General features: G+C 52.7%; 7 protein-coding genes across 7 annotated transcripts; 3 read left to right on the top strand and 4 right to left on the bottom strand.

Annotated features, from left to right (window-relative positions):
- Window positions 1-25: 25 nt before the first annotated feature.
- AtWU_04852 (putative sensor histidine kinase/response regulator) lies at window positions 26-4,081 on the bottom strand (the record flags this gene model as incomplete). Its single annotated transcript, XM_035499963.1, has 4 exons — window positions 26-324; window positions 385-2,132; window positions 2,182-3,675; window positions 3,744-4,081. 4 exons carry the CDS (start codon window positions 4,079-4,081, stop codon window positions 26-28), a joined length of 3,879 nt encoding a protein of 1,292 aa, XP_035355856.1.
- A 1,730-nt stretch (window positions 4,082-5,811) lies between these two features.
- AtWU_04853 (putative MFS transporter) lies at window positions 5,812-8,144 on the bottom strand (the record flags this gene model as incomplete). The annotated part of the gene is made up of 3 exons (XM_035499964.1): window positions 5,812-5,999; window positions 6,063-7,886; window positions 7,958-8,144. The coding sequence occupies 3 exons, from the start codon at window positions 8,142-8,144 to the stop codon at window positions 5,812-5,814; spliced, it is 2,199 nt and encodes a 732-aa protein (XP_035355857.1).
- Window positions 8,145-10,445: 2,301 nt separating this feature from the next.
- On the top strand, window positions 10,446-12,017 carry AtWU_04854 (major facilitator superfamily domain-containing protein; the record flags this gene model as incomplete). The annotated part of the gene is made up of 1 exon (XM_035499965.1): window positions 10,446-12,017. One exon carries the CDS (start codon window positions 10,446-10,448, stop codon window positions 12,015-12,017), a length of 1,572 nt encoding a protein of 523 aa, XP_035355858.1.
- An 860-nt stretch (window positions 12,018-12,877) lies between these two features.
- Window positions 12,878-14,417, top strand: AtWU_04855 (DUF1593-domain-containing protein; the record flags this gene model as incomplete). Its single annotated transcript, XM_035499966.1, has 2 exons — window positions 12,878-13,252; window positions 13,302-14,417. The coding sequence occupies 2 exons, from the start codon at window positions 12,878-12,880 to the stop codon at window positions 14,415-14,417; spliced, it is 1,491 nt and encodes a 496-aa protein (XP_035355859.1).
- A 461-nt stretch (window positions 14,418-14,878) lies between these two features.
- Window positions 14,879-16,164, top strand: AtWU_04856 (extracellular serine-rich protein; the record flags this gene model as incomplete). The annotated part of the gene is made up of 4 exons (XM_035499967.1): window positions 14,879-15,235; window positions 15,296-15,331; window positions 15,389-15,457; window positions 15,508-16,164. 4 exons carry the CDS (start codon window positions 14,879-14,881, stop codon window positions 16,162-16,164), a joined length of 1,119 nt encoding a protein of 372 aa, XP_035355860.1.
- A 239-nt stretch (window positions 16,165-16,403) lies between these two features.
- AtWU_04857 (uncharacterized protein) lies at window positions 16,404-17,080 on the bottom strand (the record flags this gene model as incomplete). Its single annotated transcript, XM_035499968.1, has 4 exons — window positions 16,404-16,521; window positions 16,598-16,748; window positions 16,806-16,865; window positions 16,966-17,080. The coding sequence occupies 4 exons, from the start codon at window positions 17,078-17,080 to the stop codon at window positions 16,404-16,406; spliced, it is 444 nt and encodes a 147-aa protein (XP_035355861.1).
- A 797-nt stretch (window positions 17,081-17,877) lies between these two features.
- On the bottom strand, window positions 17,878-18,909 carry AtWU_04858 (uncharacterized protein; the record flags this gene model as incomplete). The annotated part of the gene is made up of 1 exon (XM_035499969.1): window positions 17,878-18,909. One exon carries the CDS (start codon window positions 18,907-18,909, stop codon window positions 17,878-17,880), a length of 1,032 nt encoding a protein of 343 aa, XP_035355862.1.
- Between the last annotated feature and the right edge of the window lie 845 nt (window positions 18,910-19,754).

The raw sequence follows: 19,754 nt of genomic DNA on the forward strand, positions 1-19,754 counted from the left end.
GGAAATAAAAGAAAACCACAGCACGTCAACTAGATCCCAACCCCTGCTGCTGCACCTGTCCCTGTCCCTGTCCGGACAAAGATATCCGATCGTCTAGCCCCCTTTCCTCCCACTCTGTTAATAACCGCGACACCTCCTTGAACGACACCGGCTTCGTAAGGAATAGATTCACGCCCGAATTTAAGGCCTCGGATTCATCGCGCGAGCTGCTCAATCCCGTCAATGCGATGATAACGGCTGGTTTGTATGTTGCGCCGCGCTCTTTTTCGAGGGCGCGGATGGCGCGGGTGGCTTCGAAGCCGTTCATTACGGGCATGGACATGTCTGTAGTATTCATTGTTAGAATGTTTAAGTGGTATGTGTAGAATGTTGGTGAGGACTAACCCATAAAGATAATGTCGTAGCCATGTTGGGCCCGTTCGACTGCGTCGACAGCTAATTTGCCGTTCTCGGCGGAGTCGAGGGCCGCAAGTTGCCGCTTTTTCATGAATGTGAGCATCAGGTTCAGGTTGATGCTGTTGTCGTCGACTACGAGGACGCGGGCGCGTCGCTCGTTTTCGATTTGTGTTACAATGGGTTGTTTGAAGGGTGATGGGGCGCGGATCGGGAGAGGTGAGTTGATGCTATATAGAGGTGCATCCATGCCGTCGGAGTCTTGCGAGCGAGGATACTCAGCTGATGAGGTGGAGCCGGAGCTGGTAGTCATATCTGGGGCGAGCTCGGAGGTGTCGGTCGTAATTTCGAATAGTCTCTCTCCGGGTGAAAGGTCGCTTCCGGAGGAGATGGTGGTTTGGCGTGGCCGTTCGGGGAGCTCGAGGGTGTGTGGTGCGGCGTTGCTACTCTGCGTATCGAGACATCTGCGAATGCTGCGAGCGAGTTTGTGTGGTCCACATGGGCGGCGAACGATGTTGACCACATTCGCCAAGGATGCCCATTGCGAACGCGCGGTCGTGTAGTCGACGGATTTGTTGCAGAGGATCAAGAGCGAAGGGAGAGTCGCGTCGCCGGTTGGCCTCAGGCCATCCAACAAGCTCTGCTCCTCCGCCAGGATAACGTCCACAGGGGTGCCTGACGGCCATGAAACAAGCTCGAGGCCATACCAGTCGATCAAGTATCGCGAGTAGATGGACCACAAAGGATGGGAGGCAGCGTCGGCGGGATCCACGCCAAGGATGGCGGCGCGTCGGCCAACATGGGCCTCGCGCAGCAGACGGCATTCGGTTAACATCTCCTGCTCCCTCGTAGATGGCGACACGGGACGGGCAGGTTCTTCCAGCTCCAGTTCCGGACCAGGTCGCACGAGAGGCAACGAGACCTTGACGATAGTTCCCTCTCCCGGCCGGCTGTGAATGTTGATGCTGCCCTTCAGCGCCTTGACGAGACTTCTCACAATCGAAAGACCCAGGCCTGTGCCGACTGCAAGCGTGTCCTCCTGGGCGAAAGGCGTGTACAGGCGGCCACGCAGGAACTCCTCCGAGATACCCTTGCCGGTGTCCGACACCGTCAATGTCACTAATTCTTCGACACCATTCCGACGCACGCGGCCCTCGGATGCCTCCGTAACTTCCAAGTGCAGCGACACGCGGCCACTGTGCGTGTATTTCATGGCGTTGCCAAAGACGTTCATAACAATACGTCGCAGAGCTCCGGGCTGCGTTTGATAAACCCAGTCGTTGTGAGCAATGTCCATGACCACCTCAACTTCAGAACCAGGTTTCGGTTTCGTTTTCTTGTCGGGCTGGATCTGGCCCTGCTGGGCAAGCGGCAAGACAACAGGCTGATCGTAAGGGGCTGCGGATCGTTGACCATATGCATGACCCAGGCACACGCCTTCCACCACCTCTTCTGCCAGAAGGGCCAAGTCGGTCGCCACGTAGGTGTCCAAGTGGGCAGAAAACCGGTCCATGCCCTTCACGTCTGTGGCCGATGTCTTGTTCCGCTTCATGCTGCGATATGTTCGTTCCAAGGATACGATCTTGCTAAAATCAAGAACCTGGTTCATTGTATCCAGCAAGGTACGCCCACAGGCATTGATGGTCTCCAGGAGAGACCCCTGGAATTCATCCAGGTTCGTCCCATTCAGAAACTCGGCGGCCGCCAAGATACCGTGCAGCGGACTGCGCAACTCGTGTCTGAACAAGGTTTAATATTTAGTGAGACATGTGAGAGAAGTCAACTTACGAGATACTGCCAATGAAGTCGCCCTTCTGCCGGTCGGAAATGAGCGACTCGACCCGGTTACACTCGGCCATGATGGAGGAACCAAATCCCAAAACTGAACTGAGTTCTACGGACGAGCTGAAGACGCGCGTCTCTTCCGTGTTCCAGCAGAAGCACCCGGCGAACCATTGTGAGTTGGCGGAATTCCATAGCGGCACGAAAAGAACCTGAGTGGCATTCGGAAAGTAAAGATTCAACATGGAGTTCTCCATGGATTTCCACTTCTTCGACCCGCCTTTGCCGATCTCCGGCCCCTTCGGTGCCCGCGATCGACTCTGCCGAGGGGTCTCATCGTCGGAGCTGGAGATCACACCGTCTCGATGAAACGACCACAATTTCCCCTTGCTGTAGCGTCGCAAAAGCTGATGAAGAAAGGTGCTGTCGAAATTCGCGGCGGGGTAGAGCACCCTGGAGCCTGGCCCCGGCGCAAATGGTTCATCGTTGGTAGAGATCGCCAACACCGGTGCAGGAGTGTTGCCCTCCACAGAGCCATCGCTGCCAGTGTCCGTGTCCAGCATCGGACTGTTGCTGTTCTCCACGAAGATGACGCCACCATCTGAACCGAGTTCCAAGCTCTCCCTAATCAGGTTTGCGGCTCGTCGAAACGCCCAAGTGTGTCCCTGCGACTCGTCCACTCCCTTCAATTCCTTCTGGCGGTTACCGGACCACCAGTCTGGTAGCGGCGTGTCAGGACCCGACGACACTGCTTGATCGGCTTTATAGTCTGATGCAGAGCTGAACGAACGTGCATCAGTGCTGTGTGAGCGTCTTGACGGCATATCGAAGCTGTTGAAGGAGCCCACGGACAAGTGATTGGCTCTTTGGCTCGACGACGGTGGGGTGCTGGGTGCAGCGGCAGAGCTGCCAGCGAATGACGGATGAGAGGCATCAATGAAGCTGGAGCTGCCCTCGACGAAACAGCTGAGACCGCGCGATAATCGAGCGGCACGACGACCTTCTGACGCCTGGCGGCTGACCTTCAAGTAATCCATTATCAAGTCTGCCAACGACCCAAGGGTCTCTTTTTCCACATCATCCAACCCATTGTGTGGTTTGGTATCCAGAACGAAAAAGCAGCCGATGTTGATGTTGGTGTGGGTTGTCAAGGGCGTTCCGGCGTAGAAACGGAAACCTGGCTCGCCCTGCACGAACTGAAGACGCTTGTAGCGATCATCCTCGCTCAGGTCGTTAACCACCAGGAAGCTGTGTTGACCTTTTTCTCGGTTGTTGGGCGGGAGCGCAACAGTAGCCTGCAACGAAGGACGCAATACTTTGTTGAGTAACCGATCTACGAACTTCTCTGACGAGTAGGTACCCACCTTACACATACTCCAGGCGTTGGCGGACATGGACGAACAGCCATTCCAGATGCCATCGCCAGCGGACTCGTAATCACTGACCTTGCCAGTGCGAGTGCTTTGAGCGAGGATAAATTGCGACTGACGATCTGACACACTTACATACCCATTGAGTCAGCACGGCAAGGGCGAAAAACATGTCGAAGAAATGCACTGGTATCGTACCTGATCAACACGCGCTCAACATTGAGACGCAAAGCTGCCAGCTGCGCAAAAGACGTTAAAGTCGCATTAGGGTCACCCAAGACCAAGGCCTCGGGCACTAGCCCCGTCGAGGTTGGACCGATGGCGGGACCGGACTGCGATTGCGAGCATAGCGATGGGGATGGCGGCGGAAAAGAAGGATCAAGAATAGTGGGTGGTGGTGCGTCGTCGGACGAGATACTCTGATAGCGCTCCTGATAACTGGCTGTCCGTTCGGGGCGGAAATAGCGATATAGCTCGCGCACCCTCCGGCCAGTGCTATGATCATCGTCCCTCGGAGGAGGGGAAGCGAGCTCCATGGTGGGGGGGAGGAGATGGGGAAGGAGGATAGAGAGACGAGAGGAGGGGAGAGAGATAGAGGGAGAGAGAGAGAGAGAGAATCAAGTTTAGAAGGGGAGTAGTTCAAGCGATGGCGTCGATTGCCTTACGCATCCATCCTGGCCTGGGTGGGGACTAGTAGATGGTGGCTGGCCCGATTGAAATAGAGTGTGGCAAAAAATGCTGGCGGGGGAGGAAGGAAGGGAGGAAGAACTGCTGATGGAAGGGAGAGAGAGAAAGGATGAAGAGAGATCAGGAAGAAGCAGCAGCAGCAAGAGGAAAAAGCAAGCGAAGGGGAAAGGGAAGAAAAAGAGAAAAGAAAGCTCTGAAACAAGGTTGGAAAGCGAGCTGTTTAATATCAAGGACTGCGTGCAGGAAGAGGGCGAAAGTGCGTCTGTAGTCGAGCAGAGCCAGTATTGGAAGTAGATGGCAGCCGTGGGAAGTCGGATTTCCGGCCCACGCTTATTCCACGGCAGACAGGCACAAATTCAACTACTTTTTTGGGGGTTGCGTCGTCAGTCAGTGCTCAGTACCTGGGAGTCATCCCGTGGCAACCGAGGAAAGAGTAAAAGGTGGCAAGCGAAAAAGAAGGTATTGGCAGACCGGATCAGAATGATGGACGAATGCCCCGACGAATGGGATGGCGTGGGACCTCCAGTGATCGGGATGCCAACTCCACCAGGTACCCAAAGTATCGAATTGTCTAATCATACAACTTGCTTTGCTTGCGTTCCTTTGGTTCCAAGTAATCCCGTAACCGAGGGTCTCCCTTCCGCGCCGTGATTCAAAACACATTTCAGATTGATTTCAGCCTGTTGTATTCCATTCGTGATTGGCCAGTCTCTACATCGCAATACCGGTTTTGCTGTTTGGCGCTAGACTCAATCCAGTTGGTCAAGGGGTCTGTTGTGGATCCTCATTGGTTCTAAATCCCCGTTTCCGGGCTGGCAAGCCACCAGTCAGGGGCCAGTCTGGCCCGCATTGGTCCATTCCTCAGGTGTCGAGGTACTACTTCCTGTCTATCAGGCTATCTATCTTGTGCGGATATGCTCAGCCGCTGCAGCACATCGACACACTAATGAGATGGCAAATTGAATAAGGCAGTCACTAGTAAGGCCCCATCTGCTCTCTGACGTCGTGGGGCGCATCATGATCGACATGGGCTGCAGCTGGTGCCCGTTCAGCCGCCATTCAACTGGCGGGCCATGCAATGGCGGTGACTAAGCGGTCTAGAATCCGGATTGGGCGGGGAGATTTGTGGCTTGCTTAACCGGGTTTAGATACTGTGGATAGGTACTTGAGATCCTTACTTTGGGATGGGGACGGGATATTAATTGAAATTAATTTGGTGACTGTTGGGATGTGTAGGGGTGGCTGTGTGGGTGGCCCGGGACATATGCACACACACTCACACCACTCTTCATATTCATGAAAGAGATGACTTGCAGGGCACAATTACTCATTGTGGATGCTGTATGACATTCCGCCCTCTCTCCCTCCCTTGACATCAGCCCCAGCACCCCCGCAGGGCTTGCTCCCACAATCGAATGGGGCTCGATGGCGATATGACAGCTCCAATCGTCAGCAAATAGTCAACTATATGTACGATCTAATATAGATAGGTATCATGATACAGCCCAGATCTACACCCAAAATCAAGAATCATCCGATCCGTCCCTCCAATAGGGTCCCGGCCCGGCCACTCGGCCCTCTAGAATCGTTCCATCAGGCGCATCCGAACCGTCCACATCCGGGCCCGTTTGCCATAAATGTACATGGGAATCGAAAACAATAGACAGCCCAGCTGGATCACTCCCAGCGCGATAAACACCAACCGGGAGCCCTCCGCATCCAGCCAGTCAACAATGAACAGCGAAAAGATCAGCCCATGGAAAACATCTGCATCCATCGTTAGTTTGCGGATCCACATCACTCGGGAATGCTATGTTTGGTGCAACTTACTCTTACTCCAGTTCAATGTCACCAGTGCCTCCCCTGCATACTGGCGGTAGCTGTCGACGCAAAAGGTGATGGATGTCGTGCTTCCCAGGCAGCATCCAAATGAGATAATGCCGAAAAATATGGTGGGCACAATCCAAGCATCCTTCTCCTGCGCACTCCAACCGAATCCCATCAGTCCAATGGTGGTCGAAATGGCAATGGGGATGGCCATCACCAGCCGGAACTCCGGCTCGTAGACGCCCCCGTTGCGTCGTGTCATATATTGCACAATAATGTCAGACACTTTACCAGCAACAGCGGTACCCAGCAAGCCGCCCACGAAGGGCGAGATGTAGATGAGACCAGTCTGCAGTGCGGTGAAGTTGTAAGTGTCTCGCTGCTCATAAATTGTAGCAACCGACTCAGACAGCACGATGAGCCAGCCGACAGACAAAGCATACACTACAGTCGACCACAGCACAGAGGGATATGCAAAGAGTATGAATGGACGCACCGCGACGCGTAGCCAGTTGTCGTGAGCAATCCGGCCATTCCACGGGCGAAGATAGTAAGAAAACGGGATGGGCGGCTGATCCCGGAGTCGGTTGGTGTACTGAGCCGCCGACGTGATCGGCGGACCCGGGTCCAGCGACTCACTGCGAGTTGGGGAGATCGCCGCTTCCCGAGCAGCTTCTAAATCATGGGGGTGAATGTGTGCCAATGGCGGAGGATGAAGGAGCCCATCCGCCTTCTCAGGGTCTTCGCTTGGCGTCGACTCAGTGGCAGGACGCTCTGGTGTTAACGATATAGGATCCTGGCCAGCCGGCTCCTCTATCTTCTCGGAGATGGTCTCTGGTTCCTCGTCATGGTCATCCACAAATCCAACATGACCCTTCTTGGACTTCTTCGGCTCTAGAGAGCTAGGGTCATCATCCGGCGGATTCTCCTCTAGGCGATGAGCGTGAGGCGGTCGACCGCGCAATCCATGGGACACAATGTTCGACACGCTACGGTAAAAGCTGGGACGCTTGTGAGCCTTCCGTGGCCGAGGTGTGCGATCCCAGAATGTCTCGGGGACAAAGAAGAAAAGAAGGGCGAGGCAAGCGCCAACGACGATAGCAACGATCCAGAAAACCCAGCGCCACCCCAGACTCCCAATGATAGCTGCACTCACTAGGGGAATCAAGTTCTTACCTCCTAGGAGCAGGAGGGTATATATACCGACCCGGTACGCTCGTTCGTGCAGGAAGTAGATCTCAGCAATAGTGGCAGAGGGGAGGCACTCGACCGGGCTTACTGCAATGCCCTGGAAGATACGAGCGATGACCAAGCTGGGGTAGTTTGGTGACAATGCACACCAGACCGCCGAAATAATGAAAAGGGTCGCTCCGAGAAGGTATACCGGCCGCTTGCCATACAGAATAGCTGTAGGAGACATGATCACGGACCCAATCCCAAGACCCAACATGTACAACCCCGTCGTATATGCGACCTTCTGGGTGGTCACATCATACGCAGCAGCTACCTGACTGAAACCGGCGGCCAAAATTGGGGTCATACCGCCTCCCATCAGGCAATAGAACCCCAACGACACCAGAGCTGCATCTCGTCGCCATACAGGCCAATTGAGAGGATCGTTCATGGAGTCATCGGGTTGAGGATCCAACACTATGTTGCCATCCGGTGTTTTCTTTTTCTGCTGGCGCACACGAGAGGCACGGGAAGCACGAGAAGAGGAACGGGACGGTGGATAAGGCGATGGCAGCGACGAATGCGATTCGCGGTGCGGTTGATGTTCCAGACCGAGAGGCTCATTGCGATTTGACGAGAGTAGAAGAACGGTCCCTAAATTCGCATGTGAATGTCAGCAAGATCGTACTCGAAGGCCAATGATTGTTCCTACAGCTGCAACGTACCAGGCACTTCATCCGTCTCCTTGTCACTTAGGATACCCAGAGTCCTTTTGGGGCGATAAGGGCTTTGACTCGTGGTAATGGCGGGCGTTTCAGGGGCATTAGACCCCCGCAGCCGTTTCCACCAGCTTCTAGCTGGGTTCGACTGCTGTGCGGGGGACGCCGTGGCAGGCTCTTCTCCGGTCGCCATTGCAGTGGAATCAAAGCAACGGTTCGGGGAAGGGGTCCCGCAATTGGTGAATCGAAGCTAGTATCTGCAAGTAGCGTCTAGTTAGCTAGGACCCTGGCGATAGCTTGGGAGGGTGGAGGAGAGGAGATTTTAGGGGTAGCATGAACATGCGTTGTGGGTTTCTAACCACACAGATGAAATAATGTACACACAAAGAGAGCAGAAAGACTGAACAGGCCACTTGTTGATCGAACGATGGTCAAGCAACCCGAGAATGATATAGTATCTCCACACCTCGAAGCGACTAAACACGATCACGGCCTGCGACGGAAAAGCAGAACCGGCAACTGCGCAGGCTCAGCAGGCAACATGGTGGGGGAGGAAGGAAGCCATATATATCCTCAGGGTGCACGAAGAGCTAGGGAAAAAAGGAAGGAATAAAAAAAAAAAGGAGAAAGCCCAAACAAACAATGATATGAATGATAAAAAGAAACACAGCGTCGAATCAGTCGGTGAGGATGGTGGGCGGGGGATCACGCGGCTGAGTGGACGATGGCGTTTTGAGATTTTTAGGATTTGGGGGGGAAAAGATTCGAAGGCGATTCCCGATAAGAACCACCCTCCATTTTAGTTTTTTATCTTTTTAGGTTAGTCCAAGTCAGTTGTGGTTGCTGCTAAGCTGAGAACGGGGTGTCAATTCAATGTCATTCTTTGATTGCACCGCAGCGGTACCGGATGGGTACCTCACTGCTCCACCCCACACCCGCGGTAAGACAAAGTACCTCTGGCGTCTCCCAATGGGCATCCTCGCTGGCTCGAGATTGACCAGATTTAAACTCCCCGATCGACAAGCCGGACATGCATGGGCTCACATGGGAGGTCTCCAAACCACCAGCGCATAGCTGTTTGACTCAGGCCGCTTCACTAAGGTAGATAGCTAATTCTTAAATTTTCGTAAAATGTAAAATGGTGACGAAATAAGCTACCTGGGAGTGGTTGGACTAGGAAACTTTCAACCCCTCCGGAACCGTGAAAATGGGCGATGGCTGAGCATTCCCATCCTTTCCCATCTTTTGGGGGAGGCGAAACACATGCGGTCGGGGATGCACGTGGCCTGCCTATCTGCCAAGCACGAGACGGTCCGTCTGTATGTCGACACCATGCAAGAAGCAAGCACGCACGACGTGGTGACTCAAATACCCAATTCCAATTCTCCGTGAGATTAATATCCTCTTTCTATTTCTTCACCCATACTCCCCCCTTTTTTGGCTGCATTTTGTGGCTTTCTTTCGCCGGCTTCTGGCGTGTTTCACCCATTGACTGACCGTTTGTTGCTTTGTTGCTTTGGTGGGGTCTATTTCACGAGGCGATCCTTCCAAGGGATCATCGGGCGCGCCAGTAGCTCATCATCTGATATGTCATTCTGGAATTGAAGAACAACTGGCTTGCAAGCAGCAACCAGGTTAATGCTGCAGCGGACTTTGTAGGGTGGGGTAAGCCTAAGCTTGGTGTTGCAAACCAGACCGGGCAACCAGGATTGTAGAGACGATCAGGGGAGGTGAGGCCCAAAAGGCGATACGAAGATTGGCTTCAGAAAGCGCTCCGAGCGCACAGGATGACCAAAATGTCGTCATCGGATGCACTTTGTCTTTCTCTTCAACGTCCAGCGCAAGACATCCAGGTGGATCTCGGTCGCTGCTCAGCTGGACAATCGCCCGCAATGGCGGTCCAATCATTCCAGGTGCCCCGGACTGGCTCCCGGACTGGGGTACAACTATAAGTCAAGTCTAATAAGCTGTGCAGCCTGGTGGGTAGTAGCCGGATACATAATGACAATGCATCTGTCTGTTGCAGTACATCAGTCAGGTATTGCGACATGAGTTTTCCTGCCACAGCAGAGAACAGTCAATATGACAGATCCTCAGGCCTTGATAGACGTGTGCTATGTGTATGCATGTGCTGGCCTCGCTGCCTCAGGCTCGCTAGTTCTAGAATCTCTGTCAGCTTCAGCTTCCATTCACTTGTCATGGCTCCTTCACACCAAACTACCCTCATTCCAGATTCAATCTTGGGATCCATTCACTCCAACTCTGCCATCCACAATGTAGTGTACTTAGTCCCTGCGTAGGAATTCCCAGCTGAACTTCATCAACATGGCACGCCAGAGCGTCTCTGCTGTTTATTCCCTGGCCGTGCAGATTCATGTAAACATCGCAGTTCACTTCGCAGAATATCCTGTTTAGCTCCATATATTGTGGTGACTCTACGCTGTTCAGTTCTCGTCTCTTTCTCTGATTTGTGACAGCAGATCATCCCCACACAATGGGGCTGTTCAAAAGCGTTCGCAACGGCTGGAATGACTTCACGCCCAAAGAACGGCGCGAAGCTGCCTGCTACATTCTAGGCATCATACTTTACAAGTTTGGTCTGGAGGCGTTCAATGGATCGATTATCACACTCGCCACCAACCGCTACGATTATGATGCCCTTCGCGCCAACATGCCTCCCAAGACCTTTCAACGCGTCGGGCTCATGGTCGGCCTTAATCAAGCCTGCCAGTGTGTTGGGTCAATACTCATGGCTCCCCTGATTCGTCGCTACCCAGCTCGGTTGATTCTGATGGCAGCCATGTTGGTCTTTGGCATCTTCAGCGCCATCCTTCTGATCATAGATGCTTGTACTGGTGGCACCTTTGTCCCGGCTGCCTTCCGTCCTCACCACCCACAGAATGACTTCCATTACTATGGTCGTTACAACACGGACAGTATCATCCCTATTTACTGCGTGAGTGGTTTTAGTTATGGAATGGTCGAGCTCATCCGCCGCATCATTCCCAGGGACATTGTTGGCGGAAACCTAAAGAGACTACGACGCCTGGACGCTCTGGTTCACATTTTCTACGAGGTATCAGGTACCGCTGGCGCATTCTGCACTGCACTCGCCCTGATTCCTCGCCTGGGGAACAATTATTCTTTCCTCGTGACACCCATCTGTTTTACACTCGCGGCTATTGCCTGGTCCTTCCTTGGAGATGATGTGTTTAAAGCTCACAAAACGGCAGAAACCCCTGACCAGACAACATATATCCGAGCAGCGCTGAGAGGAATCAAGCTCTTTCTAGAGTCCATCTGGGTGGGTGCACGGATCATCTTCACCACACGCAAATTTATCTGGTTGCTGCCCGGGTATTCAATTGCTTTGTATGCTCATCGCTATCTCGAGAGTGCAGTTATGCCAGCACTTGCGCGTCGCTATTTAGGCAACGCCGCATGGTCGCAGATTATGGTGGGAGGGTCCAATTTGGGAGAACTGTTTGGCGCATTGTTTGTCATCTTCCTCAATAACCGCGTGCGCACCCCCATGCCTTGGCTGCGAGTTGATGCGCTCATGCTTCTCATCACATGGTATCTGCCATTCTGGAAACCCCCAGTGCATCGGGTCCGAGATGCTTTGTTCGCTGCCCTCAGCTTTGTCCCTGTTTCTTTCGGATGGGCGGCTGGTGATGTCTCGCTGGCGGCGTATATCCAGGCGACGCTGACAAGAATGGAGTCAACGTCGAAAAATGTTTCTGCGCTCGGGGCTGTCATGGCGTTCTTGTACTCTACCTATATTGTCCTCTATGCCATCACATCTCCGCTGCTGGGAAGCTATATTGACCACGTATATGTGGAAACCGGAGGTCCAGTTGGAGGGGGTGATATCCATCTGGCTATTCGGAATGTGGCCAGTGTGCAGTTCAGTGTGATATCCTTGCTGGTCCTTGTTTCCTCGTTTGTGCCTCGGGGATCGCTGGCGCTGAATCCGGTGGCACTGGATGACGAAGATCTGGAGGAGGAGGATTGGGGGAACGATGTGCTGTCCTCGAAAGCGAGTGTTGTGAGCTTGCCCTTATGAGTGTGGTTTTTAAACAGGTCAGCAGTATCAGTCTTTCATTGATATTTAGCACAAAATGTACCAGTTAGTAGTAGTGCAAAAGTTTTAATTGCTCTAATGTGAACACACTCAAAGCAGAGATTTCCAAACTACTAAAGCTGGCAAGTTGGTGCACAATAGCGAAGTGAAAGTTATTATTCGGGCATATCCTGTGCTCAATAATCCAGTCAAAGCGGGCCAGCAGGCAAACAAATAAGAACTGTGCAGCAAAGCACACGGGTCCACCTTGAACCCACTGCTAACATGAGCGCAGCTGGCTAATGAGTCTTCTCTCTCAGGCAATATCCCCGGAAACAACGGAAGGGAAACAGTTAATACAGCCCAGGTCATGAGCTGGCATAGACCCCTCACACTCCCCACTATTTCACCCTGGTCTTGCAAGAATCGTTCAATAGTTGACTCGCGAAATCCAGGCAAACCGGCTATTCAGGATAAATTTGTGGAGGAGCACCTCAGGTATTCCCGATCGGGAAGTTCGAGCCACGACTGACTGAAAGCGGAATGCTTAACCACGCCAAAGCGGGAGGTGGAGTGGATATTCTTCAGCGATTCTCGTCCAGCATCTCCATTTGTGATGTCTGAGGAGGGTTCTTCGGTGACTATTACCCCACAATGCAGGCATCCGCATCCCCGCATGCCGATCAGTAGTCAATATGGCTCTTGTCGGGTGTCATCGCGGCATTGCATCATGACCATCATCCGAATTTCCACCGGGGACAAACAAGTCGTTTGCGTCCAGCAAAGGGTATAAATATGTCTGTCGTTCCAGCTGTTGTGAGTAAGATTGGACAAGTCTCTCTTCAGTCACATTCATCCTCAAAATGAGGTTTCTTGGGTGTCTACCGCTCCTCGGCGCAGGGCTGACTCTGGCTCTCCCTCATGGCCGAGCCAGCTCGAACGGATCCCTTCTCTCCTATCCGACCAAGCCGCGCATCTTTATTTTGTCGGATATTGCCAATGAACCAGATGACTCCGAGTCTCTTGTTCGCTATCTCGTCTACAGTAACCAGTTCCAAAATGAAGGGCTTGTGGCCGTCACTTCCACATGGCTGAAGGACCAAGTACGCCCGGACTTGATGCTGGAGACCATTGATGCCTACGCGAAGGTGGTAGATAACCTGAATAAACATGCTCCCGAGGATTCGCCGTATCCTTCGGCAGAATACATGAGAGGGATTGTGTCTCATGGTCTTCCGGTATGTCCAGCCTGCACCACAGACATTGACCATCACTAACCCAATGAAGGTATATGGCATGGAGGCTCTCAAGGACAACAACACCTATAGCCCCGGCGCTGAACTCCTCATCAAAAGTCTCACCAACACGACCTCTGGTCAGCCCCTTTGGGTCTTGTCTTGGGGCGGCGACAACGTCCTTGCACAGGCTCTCCTGAACATATCTCTCACATATTCTCCCTCTGAGGCAGCATCATTCCGCTCAAACCTATGGGTCTACACCATCTCCGATCAAGACGACACTGGGGCTTGGATCCGCAACAACTGGCCAGAAATCCACTTTATAAACTCCATGCACGCCTTTAATCAGTATGGAGTGGCTGCCTGGTCGGGGATCTCAGGCGAGATCAACTATGATTTCGATAAAGGCGGCCCAGATTCGTCGTATGTGACGCACGAATGGCTGAAGAAGAACATCCGGATCGGACCACTCGGAGCCAAGTATCCCGACTTCGAATATATCATGGAGGGAGATAGCCCTACGCTGCTGTATATGATCCAGAACGGCCTGGGTGATCCCGAACACCCGAACTATGGCAGTTGGGGCGGACGGTACGCGCCAGTGTGTGAAACATGTGACTGGGACAATCACTACAGCGACACGGAGGACCAGGTCATCGGCATGAACAACGAAACTTTCACCTCCAACAAAGCGACAATCTGGCGTTGGAGAGAGGCATACCAGAATGACTTTGCGGCACGCATGCAGTGGACGTTGTCTGCTTCGGAGACGAACAAGACATGGAACCATCACCCGGTGGTGGTTGTAAACGGGGCGGGCGGGTTGCATCCTGTCACTGTCAATGCGTCCGTGGGGGCGAGAATCACCTTGGATGCGGGAGAGACATATGATCCCGATGGAGATGGTCTGTCCTTCGAATGGTTCCAGTATCTGGAGCCGTCCACGGATAACGCGAGCACGGAGGGGAACGTAGCCGATCTGAACATAACCACCACTTCTGGTGGAAGAGTCGCAACGGTTAAGGTTCCGACAGCGGAGGACAGCTGCGACGAGGATGGATGCCAATTGTTGCATTTGATTTTACGAGTAAAAGACGCTGGCAATCCGCCGTTGACCACATACCGACGCACATTGATCCAAGTGTCAAACAGCACGTCAGTCTAGATACAGATACTACAGAGACCCCTATTCTTACCTCCGAGACCTGTCAAATGAATGTAAAACATATTGAAGCTACACACAAATCCATCCCGCCTGATGACAGGACAGGCCGCTGCTGCCAAGATCATCGTGTCCAGCCCTAACCAGTCAGCGCTACGGGCTGATGGATGCGGGAACACGAGGTGTGAGTTGGGAAGAGGCTGTCCATCCATGATCCATGCATCTCGTAGGAGGAAAAATAATCCTCAGCCCCTCTTCTGCGCATTCGGGCATCTGCCTATGCATCATCTTTTCCGGCCATCTCATCGTAGTTTCTTTGTTATCTCATCCAGGGGCAACCGTCTTTTTTTCTCGCTTTCTTTGTGGCCGCCCGTCGACCTTTTTTGCCTGTCCTTCGGAACGACTTCCCCGTCTTGAATCTTAAGTATATCGCGCACATACCTGATGAAATGCTATCCATATTAATGGCAGCCCATCTGCTCGCCCTCGTGGCGATGCTGCTCGCTACTACTGCATCAGCCCAATCTCACAGCAGCACGACCGACATCTCAACCACTTCCACCACCAGAGCAACATCCACCACAACCACCGCGATAGCAACCCATACTGTTCAGGTCGGCTCAAAGGAAGATCCCCATCAATACTCGCCTCATAATGTCTCCGCTGCGGTCGGCGATGTTATCGTCTTCGAGTTCTATCCGAGAAATCACTCCGTCGTGAAAGCAGACTATCTTGCGCCTTGTGTGCCTGCCAGCGGAGAGATCTTCTACTCGGGAATATTCAATAGTTTCAATGAGGAGGATGGACAGTTGGTTGGACCGGTATGACTACTCCCATAGTCTTCATATCAGCCTCGTCCTCATACTAATCCCATAACATAGCCCCCAACCTGGTCCTTAGTTGTCAACGACACTGAGGTACATCGCCCCATCCACCCACCCTAATCCATCCAAAGCATCACTAACAACCACCAGCCCACATTCTTCTACTGCACCGCCATAGACTCCTGCATCGGCAACGGCATGGTCGGCGTCATAAACCCAGTACTTCCTCCCCCTCCCCTTCCCCTCTCTCATCGAAGCTAACCCTTCAGAACTCCACCATGACCTTCGAATCGCAATACAACCGCGCAAAGACCTACCCCTACATGCTTGTCCCGGGTCAATCCATCCCCGCCGAAGGCACCATCGCCCCGACATCCACCTCAACCTCAACCTCATCCCCCTCCAACACCCCCTCCACAAGCTCACCAGCGCTCAGCACCGGCGCCATCGTCGGCATCGTCATCGGCTCCGTGGCCTTCATCGCCATTCTCGGCGCGTTGTTCTTCCTCCTCGGAAGAAATCGCGTCTATCGGCAGTGGATGTCCAGTCAGGATGGAAGACATGAGCGGACCGCGAGGTGGGCGGCGCTGTTGAGTCCGGGGCAGAGTACGGGGAAGGGGGGTGGTAATTCTGCTGCCGGTGGTGGTGGTGGAGGGCAGAGGAAGAGTGAGATGGATGGGGGAAGTGCATTGGTGCCGCAGAGTGAGTTTAGTGGTGCGACTGTTGGGTCGGGGTTGTCGCCGCCGTTGGGGCAGGGGATGTGGGGGTGGAATGGGCAGCAGTCGCCTCAGCATATGCAGATGCAGCAGCAGGTTGGGGGAGGAATTTATCAGGGGCCGCATGGGCAGGGACACGGACAGGGCCAGGTGATGTATGAGGCGATGGTTAGGGGGCCGTCGGAGTTGGATGGGTCGGGGAGGACATAATTGTGACTTGAGAGTGCGTGGTTGGAGTAGAACAGGTGCCGTTTTTGGCATGTTTATGTTAAGGATACGGATGCTATGATCATGTACTGTACCTGTTATGCTATTATGCGATTTATCACTTCCGGGATATACTACTAGTAATTAAATAATGCAATGATTCAGAACCTGCAAATCAATATACATACTACCCAGTAGCATCCCTTCTACCCAACACTCAGTAAGTTATCCCAGGAAGTTAACTAAGAGCAATCCGTTCCCCCATAAACAAAAGTTCCATCAGAGTCCTCACATCCACAAGTTCCGTCGTCAGGGCTGCGAATGCATCCGGTTCCAACGCCGGAGGACTCGCCGTTGTCGCTAGAGAACAATCAATTAGCATTTACCTATCATGAAACATACCACACGATGGAAAAGGAAGTGTAGAAAGGCTTACTTCCAGAAGAACGTCCAGCAATCATCATCATCATCCGTCATCTCGCTATCCGTCGGCGCGGTGCAAGTGTACGCGCTGCAGGTACCGTAGGGAGCGCCGTAGGAGGAGTCGTATTCGTGGTCGGTGACGAAGACGGCGAAGGTTTGGGTTCCTACATTGCATTTATCAGTACATTATTCTATCTTTAGGGACTGAGGTGTGGACGTACCGGAAGTACGAGTGTTGTGGGAGCACTCAGCTGCCTGGATGGCGGTGGAGGTTTTGGCGGCTATAGTTTTAGTATCATTATTAGCATCATTGTTTCTTATGCTTGTAGGGGGTAGGTAATATTATCATGGAATATGGATAGGATAGGACAGGATACACACCAGAGCAGTTATAAGTACCCGGACACTTTCCCTTCGTGTTAGAGCTGGCGGGGTCAACGGTAGCAGCAGCCAGAGCGGCGCTGAGGAGGATGGTGAGGAGGGATTTGGTCTGCATGATTTTTATTCTCTTCTTCTTTGCTTCTTGTATAAGCTTTTTGTTTGGTGGTGACCGATCAGGAACTTTCCTACTTTATATATTCACCCCCATCCACCTATATAACAACCGCATTATACGTCCATCACTTCATCTCAAACAGGGGGTGGAGCCCATCTCCCGGTCTAGAAGTGTTCTGGTGTTTCGTCTCACGGTGGCTAGTCTAGTCTAATACTTAAGCTTGTTTGAGGTGGGGATCCACTCACACTGCGGGTGGTAGATTAAGGGATGATTTGCCGCGGTGGCAGTGGGTTTTACCGTAGATTTCGTACGATCGGTGTATTATTGGGGCGGATGACAGATCCTTTGTCGAATGGTCTAGCTTTCTAGTAGTGTTGTGTATGCTTAATTTGAAGGATGTGGGTATGGTCTGGTTGGTGGTTGCCTGAGATCGGGCTTATCTGATGTACGTAGTCTACGTGGACGTGTGGGTGGGTTGCCGAGTCAGGCCATACTTGATACATTGGATGCTGGAGTCTAGGTCGGGAGTACGTATTCCTACTTGGCAGGCTACGGTGGGTACTGTCTACTGCGGAATTGATGGGCATGAAATTCCGTTTTTCGGTCTGTTCTAGATCGACTTCTATCTGTCGCGTCTTTCATTTCCGGCCGTTCGTCATTCGTAAATCCACCAATATTTCCCAAGTCATAATTTCATGATAAGATATTTCTCTGTGACGCCTCCATCTTGCTCATACGCCGTCTCTCTACCGCGTTGAAGTCGTAGATCATAACCAAACTCCTGACCCGACCAGCCATCATGCTTCGACATGGCTGCGTACCTCCAGAGGCACACAGTCCGGCCCGAGCTTCGTCACCAAAATCTCTGCTCTGTCTGGTGTCCAATCTCCTATACCGGTTCCTAAATCAGCCAATGGAATAACTATGTCGAGGTCCAGCGCTGAGGGATCCAAGTCCGCATTGGACGACACAATGGCCCGGATGAGTTGGTGGGCAGACGTCCGACCTGCTATGCCGCAGCCTGACCTCTTGCACACCGGAATGGCAACCTCAAAGACCTGAGCTTCCGCTGATCCACCAAGCGTGGCATTCATATCAGGGAACCTCCACCGACTATGAACAAGCTGTCCCAATCGCATGATCAGCCGGCGTCGGGGTCCATCCTCCAGTCCGGATTTGCTAGTCCGTGTGAACATAATGGGCTGGTGCACGAATTTGCGGGCGGGAGTCGGCTCAGAGCAAATTGCACAGGCAAATTTGGCGATCTGAGGAAGGCACTGCTCGTTGTACTTTATGATGTCTTTGCATTTCACTGCCTTGTCGGCTTTGTTTTTGCATGAGTTCGGGAAAAAGTCCTGGCGCCAATCGGATGTGAGTACAATGCAGCTGAGATGGACGGGTCGATCTTTCTGAGCACGTGGACTTCCCACGAAAACGGTGATGGCGATCGGGTAGAGCTTTTCGCGTTCTGGCTCAACGATTTGGAAGGACAGGGAGCTTGGGGAGCTCGCTCCACTGACGATATCGTAGTCTTCCATGCTGTCGGTGCTGTCGTCACTGAAGTGGCTGTGCTCCTCAAGGCTGGAGGTATCAATTTCGAGATGATCGGGATTATCGCTAATACTCAGCAACTGCGTGGCCGGAGCTTTCTCAGGCTCATTCTGATAGATCTCAAACCAGGCGGAGGCGGAGGCGAAGCCAAAGCCACTGCTGGCGCTCAGCCGCGCTCGAGGAGAGTCGGATTGGGAAGCAAGGGTGCTGCCGGGACTGGAGGCAAGGGACCCGATTGGGCTGGCGAGCGTGTTGTTGATTGTTGTTGAGTCCGACATCTTCGAAGTCGATACCCAGGAGAGTCAACAAAGATGAGGCTGACGTCATGAGCGGTGACAGGGACGTGCCATAGTGAAAATTTCATATACGATGAGTTTGTAGTGAGAGAAGGCTGATAACACTGAATGCATTGTCTAGTGAATGGCCTATTGGTGTTGCACAGCAGCGATAAGAACATCTGCCATGATTCACATTCGGTAGGATAATGATATTAAGATCCTCATTTCATCAAGTACGCACTTGATTGCACTGGAAGCTGAGTACGTAGATAGATCCCAGGCCAAGTGTTTCGTGGGTGGTACTAATAAGTGTGCAGCGCCCGGAGAGATGTAGATGGGGAGGCAGCCAGGCACAACTATCAAAGAGGGGGGATATTAATAGTTAGTTTAAGTACTAGTTAGTCGGCGGCCCGCCAGTCATCTAAATTCAACCACGCCCGATTGGGTTGAGGGGTCAGCATTCAGCTGTGAGACTACTAAAATACAGTGCAAGCAGGCTCAGCTAGACCCCAGAATTACCCCAAATTGTGTACATCATGAGACAGCTGAAACAAGAAATTGTTGCATTGATTGCAGCCAGTTGCAAGCCAGACGATGGCTGGCCAAGGAGTGGAGGAGGGATTATTACTACTAACTAATAGTAAATGGGGAAGGAACCAGACCACCGCAAGCGGGCACCACGTGATGTGGAGGCGGCATTGCCCCTTTGCGGCCGGAAAAGAAACCTCCCAGATTCCTGCTTCCTGCCACCCTCGACGACCGCTTATCGGCTTCGCTCCTTTCCCTTCTTGCATGTATTCTACTTGTTTGCTTCATATGACCAGTCCACTTCGTTGACTCCGCGC

This window comes from Aspergillus tubingensis (assembly GCF_013340325.1).
Source record: "Aspergillus tubingensis WU-2223L DNA, scaffold_6, whole genome shotgun sequence".
Classification (NCBI taxonomy): domain Eukaryota; kingdom Fungi; phylum Ascomycota; class Eurotiomycetes; order Eurotiales; family Aspergillaceae; genus Aspergillus; species Aspergillus tubingensis.